The following is a 19,582-nucleotide window of genomic DNA, read 5'->3' as shown; positions in this document are numbered from 1 at the left end:
TATTATTAAATCAGTAATAACTTATGGAACATCTACAATCTCAGCATGTGAAAGGGACTTTGGAATTTACAAGAGAAATATAGATAGGAGTATGTTTGATTTAATCTTCCTGGAAGGCAAGTAGTATTCACATGAGTCAGGGAAACAATATAGGACAGTGCTTCTCAATTTTAACCTGTATTAGAATCACCTGGGGGATTTTTGAAACCACAAATTTATGGGCACCACCCCCAGAATTTCTGATTCCATAGGCCTGTGGTAAGGCCTGACAAATTGCATTTTTAACAAGTTTCTAAGAAATGCTGATGCTGCTGGTTCAACAGTCATAGGTAGAGAACGATTAATATAAAATCCAATATAAGCAAATGCATACAGTTGATGTGTCTCTGAAATGGATGAAACTTCTGGAGATCAGTACATTCAGTGAAATTTAACTTGAGCTGATCATTGAAAATAAGAAAAATGTGAGTGGGTAAAGGAGGAAAGTGGTACAAGGGAAGAAATAACTTGAGCAAGTGCTCTGAGATACGAATTAATGTGTATGCATGTATGTATGCTGGAGTAGAAAATTATTTATGTATATGTGATTTTTATTGTAATAGGAGTGTTTCCATAGGGCAATGCTGATAAATTCTAAGGGTAATGAATGATTTTTCTGGGAAAAATATAAAAAAGGTGATAAAATAAATAAATTGACTTACCACATCCTTTCCATTCAACCCTGTTTCCTTACTGATAAAACACCTGACCTTGATATTGCTTTAGGTATGTATAAAAAAATCAATATTTTGTCAGTAAGGATATTGAGATTATGACTTTGATGGTGCTAGCAGGCACAAATCATACACACACATACCTCATTGATAACTGGTGCCATGCTGCCAATTTTCTGAAGACTCAGTTTGCAAACTGCAGGATCAGAGTCATTGACCCAATTTCTGAAGAGAACCAAAAATTCTTCTGGGAATGGGTCCTTGAAGAAATTATTGAGAAGCTAAAAGAAAACAGTTAAGTTCATACATAGGCAGAGTAATTGCCAAGCATAAATTCTGCTTCAGTCATAAAAACAAGATATGTTCAATAAAACTAGAATGCAAATAACACTAAAATTCTAAATATATGCATTTTTACATATATTTCTGTGCTCACAGAGGGAAGGAGAAGTAGCAGATATAATAGGAAATACATGTTTTGCTTTATGTATATGCTTAGAGAAGTTTTCACATATTTGGAGGTATGGTGAAGTTATTTTGACTTATGATTTAACTTGAAATTTATGCTAAATAAAACAGCCTGTTTGTTCCCAGGCTATGGGTCAAACCAGAGCTGCAGCTGCCAGCCTACACCACAGCCATAGCAATGCTAGATCTGAGACTCCACTGTGACCTACACTGCAGCTCACAGCAACACCAGATACTTAACCCACTGTGTGATGCCAGGGATTGAACCTGCATCCTCATGGATACCAGTCAGGTTCCTTATCACTGAGCCACAAAGGGAACTCCAACATACTTTAATTGTTAAAGAAAAATGTTCATTGACTAGAAGTAAAAGATATCTATGTTAAAAGTATTAAATGTTTCCCTTCTTGGGACACCAATGGTGGTCCTCCTTTAATAAGACTCCCTTCCCAAGTGACAAGGCCATACTGATTCATTGTGTACATGTTGATCTGTTTTGTAAGAAAACCTTGAGGGAATGTATTCCAGGATTGTTTGATGTTCTTTGTTCTGGTAAGATATAAAACTGAGCTGAGAACCATGCTTCTCCAGAGCAGTTCCCCAAAGTTATCTGAGAGGTTGTCTCTTGGGCCATAGCTATCAGTTTGGCTCAAATAAAACTCTTTTCAATTCCTATTATAAATTATTTTATTAATTGTTTCCATTGGCATATATAAATTTTTCTCTCCATTGTTAGAAACTAAGTGATCCCATTTAAATGATCTTCCTCTGCCACACTATAGTCTGGAGGATGCATTCCTTGATAGTCAATATTTCATACTAGGAGGTCATGCCTATTATGGGCGAGGTGCTGTGTTAGTAAATGGGGACATTATAGTGAGCAGAGTGTTCTTGATCCATGTCCTCGTGAAGACAACAGACTATCTGAAGAGTATGATACTGCACAATGATAGTATACTACTCTAATGAAAGCAAAGCTGCTAACTGTGATCAATACTAAGAAGGAAAACTACAGGATGCCACAAAAACATTTAACATAGTACTGAATGTATGTAGTGTAGATTGAATTCAAAATAAAAAATGATATTTAGATTTGAATTTTAATATGTAGTTGGCATTATTTGGAGAAGACATCACCAAAGAGGATAACCCATGTGCAAAGGCCATGAGTAGATGAAGCAAAGTGTTTCTGAGCATCTGAAAGATGGCCAAAGGGATAGAATGGAAAAATAAACGGGAGGGTGGTGAGGTAGGAGGGCAGCCAGAGCAGTGGCCCAGAACATAGAGGCCAGGTTAAGGAGATTTAATCTTTAACAATTAATCCCCAAGATGAAGATGCAATTAATAGGAGCCTTTATTCATCTAACAATTAGTAGCAAATATATACATATTTTAAAAATCTCTTAGAGACACAACAATTTAATAAAAAATAGTTTTCATGGGAGAATTTAAGGCAATCCTGAGAAACAAAAACCAAGCAGGAGGCATAACTCTCCCAGACCTCAAGAAATATTACAAAGCCAGTCGTGAAGTCAGTGTGGTACTGGTATCAAAAAGACATACAGACCAATGGAATAGAATAGAGAACACAGAAATAAACCCTGACACCTATGGTCTACTAATCTTTGTCAAAGGAGGCAAGAACATAAAATGGGAAAAAGAAAGTCTATTCAGCAAGCATTGCTGGGAAACCTGGACAGCTGCAGGCAAATCAATGAAACTAGAACACACCCTCACACCGTGCACAAAAATAAACTCAAAATGGCTGAAAGACTTAAATATAAGACAAGACACCATCAACTCCTAGAAGAGAACATAGGCAAAACACTCTGACACCAACCTCATGAATATTTTCTCAGGTAAGTCTCCCAAAGCAACAGAAATAAAAACAATAAACCAATGGGACCTAATCAAACTGACAAGCTTTTGCACAGCAAAGGAAACAAAAAAGAAAACAAAAGGACAACTTAAAGGATGGGAGAAAATATTTTCAAGTGATGCAACTGACAGGGGCTTAATGTCTAGAATATGCAAGAAACTTATACAACGCAACAGCAAAAAAGCCAACAACCCAGTGGAAACATGGGCAAAAGGCCTGAATAGATATTTCTCCAAGGAAGATATACAGATGGTCACCAAACACATGAAAAAATGCTCATCATTCCTGATTATTGGAGAAATGTAAATCAAAACTACCATGAGATACCACCTCAAATGGCCATCATCAACAAGTCCACAAATAACAAGTGCTGGAGGGGCTGTGGAGAAAAGGGAACCCTCCTGCACTGTTGGCGGGAATGTAAGCTGGTACAGCCACTATGGAAAACAGTATGGAGGTACATTAGAAATCTATACAGGGGGCTACCATATGACCCAGCAGTCTCACTCTTGGGCATATATCTGGACAAATCCTTCCTTAAAAAAGTCACACGCACCCACATGTTCATTGCAGCTCTATTCACAATAGCCAAGACATGGAAACAACCCAAATGTCCATTGACAGATGATTGGATTAGGAAGATGTTGTATATATACACAATGGGATACTACTCAGCCATAAAAAAGAATGACATAATGCCATTTGCGGCAACATGGGTGGAACTAGAGACTCTCGTACTGAGTGAAGTATGTCAGAAAGATAAAGATAAATACCATATGATCTTGGTCATACCTGGAATCTAAGATACAGTAGAAATGAACCTTTCCACAGAAAAGAAAATCATGGACTTGGAGAATAGACTTGTAGTTGCCTAGGGGGAGGGGGAGGGAGTGGGGTGTATTGGGAACTTGGGGTTAACAGATGCAAAGTATTGCTCTTGGAATGGATTTGCAATGAGATCCTGCTGTGTATCACTGAGAACTATGCCTAGATAATTACAATGGTGCACAACAGTGGGAGGAAAAATTATGTATACATGTATGTGTAATTCGGTATATATACCACTGTTCCCATGCTGTACAGTGGAAATAAAAATTGTGTTGGGGGAAATAACAATAAAAAATATTGCTAAGACAGATCAAGTACAGAAAAAAATTAGAGGAGTTCCCATCGTGGTGCAGCAGAAATGAATCCGACTAGGAACCATGAGGTTGTGGGTTCAATACCTGGCCTCATTGGGTTAAGAATGCAGCATTGCCATGTGTTGTGGTGCAGTTCACAGACGTGGCTCGGATCCTGTGTTGCTGTGGCTGTGGCATAGGATGGAAGCTGTAGCTCTGATTAGACCCCTAGCTAGGGAACCTCCATATGCCATGGGTGCGGTACTAAAGAGTAAAAAACAAAAACAAAAACAAACAAACAAAAAAAAAAACAGAAAAAAATTAGAGAGTGTGATAACCTGAGAGAAGAGAGATTGTTTTTTCAACATTCTAAAGAGCTTTTCAAACAATTGTTTTTTCAACATTCTAAAGAGCTTTTCAAACACTTATTACTTGTTCAAAAAATCAATAACTTCCTTAAAGCAAAACATTTAAAAGCACTTAAAAAAAACTTTGTGGTATTTATAATGGAAGAAGAAACCAAGAGGAAAGTTTAAATGGAAAAGAAAGAGAAAGCTATACGCACTGGGAAATTTAAGAGAACCCTTGTCCATTTGTGGTCAAACTGAAAACGGAGGAAATCAAACATACAACAAAGATTACTACAACATAATAAAAATGTTATAAAAATTATATAGTAAAATAGATATTTATGCTGTAGTTGAAAGTAAATTCATAACTTTACTTAAAAAGAAATGTTTAAAATGAGCAAATTATTTTCTGAAAGTATGAAAAATAAAATACTGTAAAGTTAAATAATGGTAAAGAAAATTAGTATAAGGAAATCGTAATAACACAGAAAGAGATTGATTATGGAATTGGGAAACAGAAAAACACTGGAGTTAAAACATGTAATGCCTTGTGCTTAGACAAAAAGTCTTAAAATAGATTTTGACCAATATAATATAAAATGATGAAATGAGCAGTGGGATGAAAGTTATAGAACATATTAAAATTTAAAGAGAATATCATATACTCTCTGTGTCAGTGGCTTTTAACTAAGAATGAACACCAGGACCTTCTGAGGCAACTTTTCTATATTACATATGCCTGATCTTTGTCCTTCTCATAAGGAAAATAAAATTAGGTAACAGAAATAGATTGGGAACATTGAAAGACTGATAGTTATCAATGTGTATATTTCCAAAAATGGATCAATTTAATTCTTGATTGATCACCATACATCAAAGTGTAAAGCCATGATTCCCTTTATAATTAGTAACTAATCCACAGGGTGATAATTTGTACTACATGAATATTCTGTTCTCCAACCTTTCACTTACCAGTTTCAAATTTCATTAATGATTTTTTTTCTTCACTCAGTTATGACATTGGGACTTGCAAAGTGGTGATTTTCTACTTCTAGTGTTACTTCTACCTTACTGGCTGGCATATCTCTCTCTCTCTGTCTGTGTGTCTCTCTCCTTTTGGAAATAACATATACACATTACTGCATTAAATAGGTAAGCTCCACAATTTTGAGTACCATCAAGGACCTATTACAATTATTTGCAGTTACTATTGCTTTGCTGGGTAAATTTATTTAGTAGGAGCTCCTTCATGTTGACTCTTGTGTCCTTTTGACATGATTTATCTATCTTTGAGCACTTCTTTGTTTGTAGAAAATTACATGGCCCAGCTTCATCTTATATTTTTCTTGCCTCCTGAAATCAACTATTTCTTTAAAGAAACAATGTTTCTTTCAGTGAGTAATGGTATTTAGAAGTCATTGGAAATAAGTACTAGGTACTTAGAATATTGGAATATCATGTCTTCTTGGCCTTCACTTGAGCTAGGAGATATTTTTCTTTAGTCATGAGTTCATTTCAACAATGTTGATATATTCAATTAAAATCTAATATATCAGAGTTTGTTAACTTTTTATACTTTAAAAATGTTTTTGAATTATTGTTGACTTAAACCACTGTGTCAGTTTCAGGTGCAGCAAAGTGAATTAGTAATACATATATACATGTATCCATTCTTTCTCAGATTCTTTTCCCATATAGTTTATTAGAGAATATTGAGTTCCCTGTGCTATACACTAGGTCCTTTTAGTTATCTATTTTATATACAGTGGTGTGTATATGTTACTCTCAACCTCCTAATTTATCCTTGTCCCCATGTTTCCCTTTTGGTAACATAAAATTGATTTTATTATGTGAAAGGATATTCTGCCTATGTTTTCCTCCAAGATAGTGTCCAATTTTACATTTAGGTCTTTAATCAATTTTGAGTTTATTTTTGTGAATGGTGTTAGAGAATGTTCTAACTTTATTCTTTTACATGTAGCTGTAGAGTTTTCCCAGCACCACTTATTGAGGAGAATTTTTTTCTCCATTGTACATTCTGCCTCCTTTGTCATATATTAATTTTCAAAATTAATTATTAAGCTATAAATTAATTAAATGTCATAGATTAATAGGTGCTTAGATTTACTTCTCGGATTTCTATTCTGTTCCATTGATCTATATTTCTATTTTTGTGCCAGTACCATACTGTTTTGATGACTGTAGCATTGTAGCATAGTCTGAAATCAGCCTTATTCCTCCAGTTCCATTTTTCATTTTCAAGACTGCTTTGGCTATTTGAGATCTTTTGTGTTTCCATACAAATTTTAGATTTTTTTGTTATAGCTCTGTGAAAAATACCATTGGTAATATGATAGGAATTGCATTGAATCTGTTCATTGCCACAGATAGTACAGTCATTTTGACAATATTGGTTCTTCCAATATTGTGTAATCCAAGGACATAGTATATCTTTACATCTGTTTGTGTCATTTTTGAAATCTTTCATTAGCATCTTATAGTTTTCAGAGTACAGGTCTTTTGCCTCCTTAGGTAGGTTCACTCTTAGGTATTTTATTCTTTTTGATACAATGGTAAATGGTAATTGTTTCCTTAAGTTCTCTTTCTGATCCTTCATTGTTAGCATACAGAAGTGCAAGAGATTTCTGTGAATTAATTTTGTATCCTGCCACTTTACCAAATTCATTGTTGAGCACCTATAGTTTTCAAGTAGCATATTTAGGATTTTCTATGTATAGTATCATGTCATGTGAAAACAATGACAGTTTGACTTCTTCTTTTCCAATATGTATTCATTTTATTTCTTTTTCCTCTCTGACTATCATAGCCAGGCCTTCCAAAACTATGTTGAATAAAAATGAGAGAGGATATCCTTGCCTTTCTCCTAATCTTTTTTTTTTTTTTTTTTTTTTTGTCTTTTTGTCCTCTTAGGGCTGCACCCATGACATATGGAGGTTCTCAGGCTAGGGATCCAATTGGAGCTCTAGCTGCTAGCCTATGCCACAGCCACAGCAAAGCCAGATCTGAGCCATGTCTGCAACCCATAGCAGAGCTCACAGCAATGTCAGATCCCCAATCAACTGAGCAAGGCCAGGAATTGAACCCACAACCTCAAGATTCCTAGTTGGATTCATTTCCCCTGCACCACGACCTTGCTCCTAATCTTAATGCAAATGATTGCAGCATTTCACCATTTAGAATGATGTTAACTGTGGGTTTGTCATATGTAACCTTTTTTATACTTTTATGTTGCCACATCTTTCTCTTACCTGGAAAACCTTGGTTCCTAATAGCATTAATATGTTTACTTATTTTCTTTCTACCAATGCATACCATAGCCTTAAAATTATATCAACACATAAATATATAATAAACCTCCTGATGAAAAATAAGTATTTATTTGCCCTTGTAATTTATCTCACTAAGGAGAGTCTAAATAAATCTCACTAAAGCACTGCATTCATATGTTACTTGATAACCTTCACAAATTTGTGTCATGAGTGTGTGTGTGTGTGAGAGAGAAAGAGAGCGAGAGGGAGAGAGAGAGGGAAGGAGGGAGAAGAGAGAACCATAGACTTAATTGAGAAAAATGCTAAGATAATAATAGTTAAATGTGTAATGGAGAGATTGTGTTGGTCACAACATGGAACTGTATAAATAAAAGTATTTTTTAAATGTTCAACCTCTCCAAAAATTTAAGCAAGAACAAGTCAAATCACCTCAAGACATCACATCTACCTCTCACATTGGAAAGCTTCTCCGTGGTGGTGAAAGTGCTCTGGGATAAGCACACCCACAAGCTGCATGGGGAGCATTGATTGGTATTGCCTTCCAGATATCCATGTGCCATTAAAAATCCTTAGTCTGCAGAATGTTTATACCCTTTAGCTATTATTTCAGATTCTTGGACTCTATTATAAGAAAATTATCTAAAATATCAAACAAAGGAAGATTTAGGCACAGAGATATAAACTCTTTGTATTTATATTAGTAGCAAAGTAGAAATAACAAATTTACTTAAAAGTAAATGGTATAGGCATTGATAATACTATCTTAGTTATCACTGTCTGATAAGACCAAACTAAGGTCAGCACATAAGCACATAGATTGTATGCCCAGAACAACTGAAGGCCAAGGGACCTTGTAGTTGATCTAGAAAGTTGATGATTGCCCAGAAGTTCCAAACAGAGAACATGATGGAAGAGTGTGGCCATTGCCGAGCTCTTTGAAGCACAAGCATGTGAATCTCTAATAGTAAGCATTATATTCATGATGAGATAGGCAACTAGATTTCATTAAACATCATTAGGCACATTAATGATGCTTATATAAATCTTACATCATCTATACATTTCTTTAAAATGTATAATTTTATGGGAGGGATTACATATGTCATGTTTAGACCTATTTTGCACTACAATAAATAATAGTCACATAATAAAATTAATGAAGCTTCAAATGGATTAAGCTAGTTTGAAAATCTTTGATTTGCTACTACTGTGTTCAGTTATTGCCCAGAAAGCTTTAGAACTACACAGTATAGTGTATAGATATGCCTTTTATAGTTTTTAACTGTTTTGCTGTGAAGTTTGAAATCATTTCAAACTTTTTTTTTTTTTTTGGTCTTTTTGCTATTTCTTGGGCCACTTCCGCGGCATATGGAGGTTCCCAGGCTAGGGGTTGAATTGGTGCTGTAGCCACTGGCCTACACCAGAGCCACAGTAACGCGGGATCCGAGCCACTTCTGCAACCTACACCACAGCTCACGGCAATGCCGGAGCTGGGCAAGGGCAGGGACCGAACCCGCAACTTCATGGTTCCTAGTCGGATTCGTTAACCACTGTGCCACGACAGGAACTCCAGAAATCATTTCAAACTTTTGAAAATATTTGGCCTTGTACCTTAGATCAACACTTGCATATTATATATTACTTTTATAGAAAAATTGGATTTGACCCAGATAATTTCAATTTATAGAACTTTCTACATGCCTTTTGTAAGCAAAATTACTGCCTCAATTTGCTTGGCTCTAGTGTAGTTTTCCAATATTTGATGTGACATTCATATGCAAAATAATATAGCTCATCTTTTTTTTTACCCAGTATTTAGCCCATTTCTTTTTTTTTTTCCCAGTTTGAAGTATTGTTTGGATCCCAGATATTACCTGCTCTCTTTAGTAAACTCAATTATTCATATATACTTTAACAAGTATGCAGATATATATGAACTGGTATTACAAAAATAATTAGTTTGTGTACCCCCCCCACTAGGAAACTACAAAGGTCAACTCCTGGAGCAGTCTAAAGGGACAATCCTTTCATAATTCAGATCTATTTCCACCTTATCCCGTTAGCTTCAGATATCTCTCATTGTCTTAACTCTTGGTAAGAATCAATATTCAGAGAGGGAGATTAAATGTTAAGAGTTTTGATTTAATTTTGGACAAGGAAAGGGAAGGAGAACCTAGCTTTTCACAGTCTCCAAATAAAACTCACTTCAGTGAGGAATATTATTGTGATGACACTGTCTTCTGATCTTCTAGGACCTTCCACAGAGAGCTTGTAGAGATAATGCAAAGTCTCTGGAAACTGTGGAAAGTTATATTCACTGAGAGTTCTGTAAAAGAGAATAAAGCATTGAATTAGCAAAGACAATGGAAACATTCCCTACACCAAAAAATGCTAATGGTAGAAAAGAGGGAGCCATTATCCTCATGGTTTGTATCACTCAGATTAAGAGAAAGATATTCTTGAATATTCCCTAATCCAAGGTAAACTGCAGTCCCATTATGAATTCTATGCAGACTCTGAGGGAGTGTGTAATACCTGAATCACTGATAATACCTCTTTCCTTAATGTCGCCCCTCTTTCCTATATCTTCCAACCTGTGCCATGGTGCAGAATTCCCTATATTACTGCACATTTATAGCTGGCTGATGCCTGCAGAGCAGGAATAAGCTAATAACAAACAGAGTAAAGGAAAAAGCAGATTCATCTCTAGTTATCCATATCTGAGCGTCCATCTATGACTGCCCAAATGGAGAAAAAAAATAGCACAAAATAAATATCTTGGCAATTCAGGTTGGCCACACAGGTCACCTTTGTGGTTTCTTGCCAAATCCTTCCTTTGAATGACATAATAAAGAACAGAGTTTGGGTCTATCCTGGGTTACTTGGGAGAAGTGGTGAGCCCTGATTCACTGAGTAGTTCTCTATAATATACTTGGGGCATGGCTAGGCTCACATTTATTTTGACATGCTGGCCTGGATTAGATTTGCAGGACTGGGAGGGATGATGTAATAGAGATTCCATTTGATGACTTCAAGTTGGTATTCTAAACCAGTGCTTCTCAAATTGGAATGTGCCTGCAAATCACTAAGGGATCTTGCTAAAATGCAGATTCTGATTCAGTAGGTCTGGAATGGACCATGAGATTCTACATGTTTCACTCCCAGCTGATGCTGTTGCTGCTGATGTGTGGACCACATTTTGAGTAAGAAGATCCAAATGTACTAAGGCACTAAGGATAGACTCTATTTGCAAGGTGACGGTATACTACACTTTGATAAAATGAGATGTGTTCTTCAAATCTCTATACAAATAAAGTGTGGTTTAAAAGCACCAAGAGCTCAGAAACCATACAGACTGTAGTTTCTGGGTCAGTTACATCTTCAAATGGTCTATTGTGTTGTCAAGGCCATTTATCTTGATTCTTAATCAGAAAATCTGATCATAAAATCAGATGCTTGCTATGCACTAATGGGTGAACTACAAAAAAAAAAACTTTCTGGTACAAGAAAAACAAAAATCCTCTTCTGTCATATCCCAAAATTATTTATCTCATTGATCACAGGTTTTGATTAGACCTCTTTAAAATGAAGCACATTTATAGCTGGCTGATGCCTGCAGAGCAGGAATCAGCTAACGACAGAGTAAAGGAAAAAGCAGATTCATCTCTAGTTATCTATATCCACCTGTTCTATGGAGAGAGGATAATTTGGATTCTATATCATCAATAAGAGGGTAAGGCAAGGAAAAAATTATCCTGAAATAAAAACCTCTCAAAATAAGTGAAAAAGTAGAAGTCAAACCACAATTCAGATCATTAGGAGAGATTTGGAAGTTGAAGTGGATATTGACAGTGTTCCCACATGGTTTAACTGAAGAACAATAGGGTAGGGGAAAGAGACCAAAGACACATTACAGAACCCCTGTTCTTACTTGGCAATAAGGTAGACTCCGTGATGGTGAAACAGTACTTGGGAAAATTGGTTCCAGCAATTCTTCCTCTTTAGAGCAGTGTCCACCTGTTGCAGTCCAGAACAATTCAGCAGAACTCGCAGGGCATCTCGGGCATAGCTAAGGCCCCAAAGAATAGGAAAATCATCACCTGCCAGTGGCCTCCACACACCTAAATACAGAGGGAATCTGCCTTTTCATTCTATGTTGGACAGGATGTCAGTTTTGGGAAAGGGACTACTAAATGCTCTTCATTTCCCCTGATTAATAGGACATGGGATGCAAAGTTAAAGTGAAATTGTAGCATGTAAAATCTAGAATTAATCATAGAGAACCTTATTAGTTTATTAGTTTACTAACATCTTATTAGAAAAATATGTTAAATGATGTGAAAACATGCTAAAGGTACCTGTTGATTTTCTTCTTTGGATAATAATACATTCTCATCTACTTAGGATGATTTGGTGTATGTCTGCTTACAGAAATGGAGATTAGATTAAATCTCTTAATGTGATTGATTGTGTTTTACAGTTCTGCCTTGCATAGAAGTCCACACCAGATGAGGACAAATAGCAGATATTTGGGTTGAGATTTCCCTGAAGAGTATCAAAGAATACTGTGTGAAAAGATAAGAGCTAGATCCTACTTTATGTGAACAGAATGACTGCATGTTCTCATAAACCCAGAATCACATCACTTACCACAAAACAACTTTATAGTTCACAAAGCACATTTGTGTACAATGCTTTATCTTATGTGTAATCTGCCCTGAGAGATGACTATCGGAGTAAATGGCAGAGTCTGAACATGTCTAACTTTGGATCTGTTGCTCTTCTCTGTCCTCTCTCTCTGTGGTAGCCTCCCTTCATGGAAGGAATAAACTGTGTTCTGTGGGAGTAGTTCCTTTATACGCTACACACACTTAGGGAAGGCCCTAGCTATCTTCTAGGTATTTAGGATAGTTACTTTACTGAAGGCACTTTACCCTTCAGAGGAGAGAAAACTGTAATAAATGAGTACACTGCACATGGGATTATAGAGCCCCACATGAACCCAAAGGGGTAGAAACACTTGACAGCTGGGAGCTCATTTCTTTCAGTCTGAAACAACTGTAGTCTCACAAAGGCCTGTCCTCTGTCATCAGTCTCAGGTTGCTGCTGTAAAACAGTTGAAGCATGAGGGCCATTAAGAGCTGGGGGAAAAACTGGGCCACTGCTTTCTTGTAAGAACCAACAGGCAGCAATGTGCACAGGGCCTGGGATGCCTATAAGAGAAGGAAAGAGAAGTCAAGAATGTAACCATCTCCCTTTAAACACAATCATCAATGGTGAGGAAAGTGGTAAGAGAGGGTCTTCGTGACCCCTTCCCCAGACTCCTTGAAGGAAGCCTGAAGCATGCATATGTATTCATTTATTCAACACAGCTCAATAGCAGTTACTAAATCTGTTTTGAAGCAAGAACTGTGCCAAGCATTCCATGACAATGGGCTTCCAAAGCACTATTAACAGGTCCTGGCCACCAAATCAGCAGGAAGCAAGCTAATTCCCCAGGAGGGTATACCTCTCAAGGCTCCCTTCATATGTGGCCATAAAGAATAGTTTACCAATAACCCAGGTCCTCCCCATGTGTCAACTATCCAAGGTGGTGAGATATTTAAGGAGAGGCAGGCTAGGTCACTAACAAATTGCTTGTCCCATTGACCATTGCAATACCCCCACATAAGATAAACATATTCTACCATGTCACAGTTTTAGAGCATTATCCACTTTTGTCTATTGTGTCTCTGAAAGACTTGAATGTACTTTCAGGAGTGGCTATTTTGGTCCTTGGGGAATGTATAATGATGGACACAAATGAGGTTAGACCCTCAATGTCCATAAAGCCTATGTGATCTGGCTGGCGGCTATTTCTCTGATACCATTTCCTATACTTTCATCCTTGGTCCATTTTCTCCAGATGTTTTGGCTTCCTTGCTTTACTGACATACCAGGCAAGCTTCTGTCACTACATGGCTTTTGTCTTTCTCTGTCTAGAACACTTTCGCCCAGAAATCTGCAAGGATCACTTCCTCACTTCATTCATGTCTTTGATTAGATGTCACTGCAGCAGCAAAAACTGCCCTGACCAATTTATCTAAACCTTTCCCGTCACTTTCTTTTCCCCACCCTGCTTTGTCTCCCTTCTAAGCTTTATATTATCATCACTTTCTTTTTCCCACCCACTTTGCATCTCTTCCAAGCTTTATATCATCTGATTATGACAGTTTTTTTAAAATTGTCATTCATTGTCTATGTCTCTTACCAGAATAAAAGCTTCATGGATTAGGGTGTGACACAAGTAGGCACTCAATAAATATGTGTTGAATGAATGAATGAGTGAATGAATGAATGAGAGCCAGACTGTGTCAAGGAAGTATGAATGAATCTGTGAGAAGGCAGGAATTTTCACAATAAGAAAACAACACTAAGAAAAATAAATACACATCATATTATTTACCGCCACAGGCATCATATTAGTTGCATCAAGAGAAAAACGTCTTCTTTCCATTATTCTTTCCTCCATTTCCCCAGGCTTTCCTTTCAGTATCAATAAAATTGTCTTCAGCACATGAGGGGCCACACTTGCCTCAGAGCCAGCTGCATGCCACATCAGTATCAAAGTGCTGTAAAGACAGCCCCCGATAATAGGAATCACAGGTTTTTCATTTCCTACTCAACACTATGACATGAGTTAGAAAAAGTGGCTTATTTTACGTCTTTACAGAGCAAAGACATGGTAGAAAAATCCAAAACCAACTGATAGTCACATTAAGTTTCTTGTTCTTGAAAACAGAATTTTAATAAGGTCTTAGGGAAAATATAGTCTATAAGTCTGCAAGTTTATTCCTTACTGCTGTTTAAATATCTGTCCAGCTCAATTTCAGGAACTTATCAACTTTCTCTACCCCCTACTCTTTTCTCCCACCTTATTACCTTGTCTGCCCAAGGATAACAGAATATTTTAAACCTGGTATGGAAATATAAATTAATATACAAATATATCAATTGGATGTTAGGGAAAAGCTAAATAAATAAAAACTATATAACTTGAAATTAGAAAATTAGGGAGTTCCCATTGTGGCATAGCAGAAACGAATCTGACTGTATCCATGAGGATGTGGGTTTAATGCCTAGTCTTGTTCAGTGGGTTAGGGATCCGGTGTTGCCCTAAGTTGTGGTATAGGTTACAGTAGTGGCTTGGATTCCACATTGCTGTGACTGTGGTGTAAGCTGACAGCTGTAACTCCCTAGCCTGGGAACTTCCATATGCCATGGATACAGCCCTAAAAAGCAAAAAAAGAAAAGAAAAGAAAAGAAAAGGAAAAAAGAAAATTAAATTTAAAAATAAGCCATATTTCCAACTAACACACATTTAGTCAGTGACATAACTATGACTGAAACTGGCTTCTCAGCCTTTAGTTCCTGAACTCTTTCCTTACATACTCACCACTCTTCAAGATTATTCTTACTACTGCTCCTCTTAAACTGCTACACACCTGTGTGTTGGTGTATTCTTAATATGTTGTCAAGCCATGCTGGATTGTGAACCCTGTGGCTCCTTCTCTCTGCATGTAGGTTGCTCATAGTAGGGGCCAGTTCCCTCAGAGCATGGACATACTCAGCTCTCTAGATCCCCATTACTCAATTGCTTTTGCCTGAAGGGCTTATTCATAGAACTATGCTTAGAACCATATGGACATCAAATTTCCCAAGCCCTGTCCTGTTCTCTTACATCTTGATCACAACTTCTGGCTGATCAGATCTTCATTTTGTTTCTTTGTTTAATCTTACCTTACCTTACAAATCCCAGTCTTTTCTCCCTCAATCCTTACATACTATTGCAGAAGACCTGCTGGTGACTATTTTAAGTTTTACACAATTCTAACTATGCTTGCTTTCTGTACCTCCTCAGTACATACTGTTTGTGATGGATTCAGTGGCAGTTTATATTTTATGTTCACTCTCATCAACAAAATGTGTGAAAGCTGGTAATATTCACACACAGTGGTTACTTAGTTCCTGAATGAGAAAACACTGGGTGTTATATTTTTAGTTTCTAGGAATTTTCTAAGTATTAAGATACTTTATGAGCTTAAACTTCCTAAAAAGTGCAATCTTTCCATTGATGAAAGAAAGTCAGTCATGTAATTGGTTTAGTATTTTTTGATTTCCTTGCCCTTTTACAGACATTAACTAATTAAATCCATATAACAGCTGTGTAGATAAAAAGAACATTTCTCATTTCACAGATGAGGAAACTGAGGATCAAGAATTTTATGAAACATTATGTCACAGAGGATGCAACAGTCAAGGCTGGGATGCAATTCATATTCATTTGTTTCCAAAGCTTGAATCCTTTCCATAATGTAATTTCCTGCCTTTTACACTGTTACTAGTAGAGAAGTAATACCTTTCTTTCCAATGTACAAACTATAGAAATTGAGTGATTTAATAAGCTGGTCTAACATGACTGTTAGATGCATAGTGTCCTGTATGCTCACATTAACATACTTTCTTCTTAAATATTTCTCATTACTATGGATCATGAATTTCAGACAAACTGTTAAGGGATGGAGGACTCCCAATTATTCCTGGGAATTTTAAATTTTATTGGTAGGTGGAAATACCTTATGTCTCTCCTTCATAAATGAGAAAAAAACACTAGGAATTTATCACATATGGGGAAAAAACATGATCACTTTGAAGAGAGGTCTTTTTAATGTGTGATATGCAGCAGAACACATATATACATTCTTTTTCTCATACTATCTTCCATCATGTTCTACTCTAAGAGATTGGGTATAGTTTCCTATACTGTACAGTAAGACCTCCTTGCTTATCCATTCTAAATGTAACAGTTTACATCTACTAACCCCAAATTCCCCATCCATGCCTCTCCTCCCCCACTCTCTCCTGGCAACAAAGTCTGCTCTTTGTCCATGATCTGTTTCTGTTTTGTAGATTGTTCTTGATGGTTTACTGTGTGCCATGTGTTTTATGAAGACATGGCTAATACTTTAAGCCTTAAAATCATCCTATGTGGCATGAAAATAGATGTTCTCTTTCAGAAAAAAGAAATTAGATCTGACTTATCCAGGTCCATCTAACTCTGGAGATGTGAACAAACCCTGTGGAAGGGGCAAGGGGCCTTACTTGTCTGCTGGGACTGGATAATCCATAAGTTGAAAGATAACCTTCTTTGGTGAAGTACGTGTCAACAAGGTGATGACCCTCAGCATAGTTTGTTTCATAATCTGAGAAGCATTCCCATACAATTTCTTATAAATAGCATCCACAATTTTAGACACCTGGAAAAACAATTTCACATGTCAACAAGAGTCTTTTGTTCCACAGCCACTTCTAAATTGAAGAATTTCTTAGACATAAGAATCAGTTCTTAGAAGGACCAAGGTAGCAACTAACACAAAAATAAGCACTAGTGGAAAGCATATTTATGTGTGTTACTACACAATGAAAATATTTATTTGAGTTAGAAATAAATATATGCATTTTTTCCTTCTAGTTTTAATGAGATATAATTGATACAAAGCACTGTATAAGTTTAAGGTGTATAGCATATTGATTTGATTTAGATATATCATGAAATGATTCTCATAAATTTAATGAACATCTGTCATCTCATAAAGTTCTAAAATAAAAGAGAAAAAAATTTTTCTTGTGATTTATGCTTTCAACCACTTTCATAACATAAAGCAGTGTTACATTTATCATGTTGTACATTATATCCCTAGTACTTACTTGTCTTCTAACTGGAAATTTATACCTTTCAACTATCTTTATCTAATTCCCTCCCCCCACACCTCTGGTAACCACAAATCAGATCTCCTTTCCTATGAGTTTGTTTTGATGTTCCTTTTTTTTTTTTGAAGTGTAATTGACCTAGAACACTGTGTGCTTCCTGGTGCACAACATAGTGATTCCATATTTCTATATATCATTGCAAAATTGTCATTATGATAAATCTATTTCCACTTGTCACCATGCAAAGATATTACATTATTATTGACTATGTATGTTTCCCATACTGTACATGTCATCCCCACAACTCACCAGAGCATGTGTCCCTAGGTGAGTCCAAGTTGCTGCCTACCTCTCTGGGAGGTTCTCTAAGAACAGAAGGTGGGTTTGACTCAGGCTCCTTTCAAATGACTGCTTCTGCTCTGGGTCTTGGAGCAGGTGAGATTTAGTGTATATCCTATATCCTTAATAATGAAGTCTTTTTTTTTCTGCCTTAGGGCTCTACTAAAAGAAAGCACACTGGCCTTCAAATCCAGATGTTCTGAGGGATGGGTACCCCAATGTGAGTTTTAGACACCTTGCCCCTTGGGGAGAACCTCTGACATTGTCATTCTCTCCCAGGTTGGGGGTCACCTACCTGGGGATGTGGATCCTGACAATACAGTGTCTCTGCCCCCACCAACCTCTCTCATTGTGGTTTCTTCTTTAATTCTTTACTCATAAAATATATTTTCTTCTAGTTTTCTGGTCTTTATCATAAATGGAAGCTATGTTGCAATTTGGTGTACCTGTTGGAGGAAGTGAGCTCACAGCCTTCCAATTCTGCCATCATGGTCTATTCCCAACCTATGCTTTTATTGATGGGGGAGAATACCTATTTTTTAAAGAAGGTTGTTTGGGGAGAGTAGATGTCATCATATAAAATTTATAAGCTGGAATTCCTGTTGTGGCTCAGTGGTTAACAAATCTGAGTAGGAACCACGAGGTTATGGGTTTGATCCCTGGCATTGCTCAGTGGGTTAAGGATCTGGTGTTGCTGTGAGTTGTGGTGTAGGTCACAGACGTGGCTCAGATCCCACATTTCTTTGGCTCTGGTGTAGGCTGGTTGATACAGCTCTGATTATACCCCCCTAGCCTGAGAACCTCCATATGCCATGGGAGCGGCCCTGGAAAAGGCAAAAAGACAAATACGTTTATACACACACACACACACACACACACACACACACACACACACACTCAATCAATTCAGAAAGCATATGTATAATTCAAGTCCTTTAAAAAGAAAGTCAAAATAATGAAACAGAATTACAGCAGAACAACATACTTCAAAAAAACTTTATGACAATTTAAGGAAACTTGAATCTCTACATTGAAAGAGTGAGCTCTGTGTTGAAAGAATGGCCCAGAGTGGTAAAAACTGAGTCCTAATCTTGCAAGGTTTTTATAGGCCCATTGTTTGTTTATTTTTCACCTTTTAATCATGTTTGAACGGGGAGAGTTTTAGCTAGAGCTGGAATTTTACTCAAATGAATTGTATATTCAACATCAAGGATTTCCCATCATGACTCCGTGGAAATGAATCTGACTAGCATCCATAAGAACTCAGGTTCAATCCCTGGCCTTGCTCAGTGAGTTAAGAATCCAATAATGCTGTGAGCTGTGGTGTAGGTCGCAGACGAGGCTCAGATGCTGTGTTGCTGTGGCTGTGTCATAGCCAGCAGCTACAGCTGCTATTCGACCCTTGGTCTGGGGACCTCCATATGCCATGGGTGCAGCCCTAAAAAAAATGAAAACCACAACATCAAATGTAATCCATCCAGGTCATCTCATTTCTTATTTTGAAAACAATTTTCAGCAATCATAAGCAGAAAAGTTGGATGATGTAAATTACATTCCATTGCAATTGCATTACACATAATTGAATTACTATGCACAACCCTCTAAACAAAGAAAAATGAAGTGTTTAGTGTAGAATATTTGTCCTACCACGTGCGTTCCAAGGTGAACATAA

The 19,582-nt window shown here is 36.8% G+C and overlaps 1 protein-coding gene across 1 annotated transcript in view; it reads right to left on the bottom strand.

The window, feature by feature from the left end:
- MROH9 (maestro heat like repeat family member 9) overlaps positions 1-19,582 on the bottom strand; it is a 106,893-nt gene that overhangs the window by 42,912 nt on the left and 44,399 nt on the right. The window contains exons 10-15 of the mRNA XM_021063956.1: positions 16,963-17,117; positions 14,267-14,432; positions 12,892-13,034; positions 11,753-11,890; positions 10,027-10,147; positions 857-994 (exon numbers count right to left, since the gene is read on the bottom strand). Coding sequence (XP_020919615.1) covers positions 857-994; positions 10,027-10,147; positions 11,753-11,890; positions 12,892-13,034; positions 14,267-14,432; positions 16,963-17,117 — 861 coding nt within the window. The remainder of the gene's footprint in view (positions 1-856; positions 995-10,026; positions 10,148-11,752; positions 11,891-12,891; positions 13,035-14,266; positions 14,433-16,962; positions 17,118-19,582) is intronic.

The sequence above is a fragment of the Sus scrofa genome, chromosome 9, assembly GCF_000003025.6.
Source record: "Sus scrofa isolate TJ Tabasco breed Duroc chromosome 9, Sscrofa11.1, whole genome shotgun sequence".
NCBI lineage: Eukaryota > Metazoa > Chordata > Mammalia > Artiodactyla > Suidae > Sus > Sus scrofa.
Note: the sequence above shows the minus strand (reverse complement) of the source record. Positions and strands in the feature narration are given on the sequence as shown.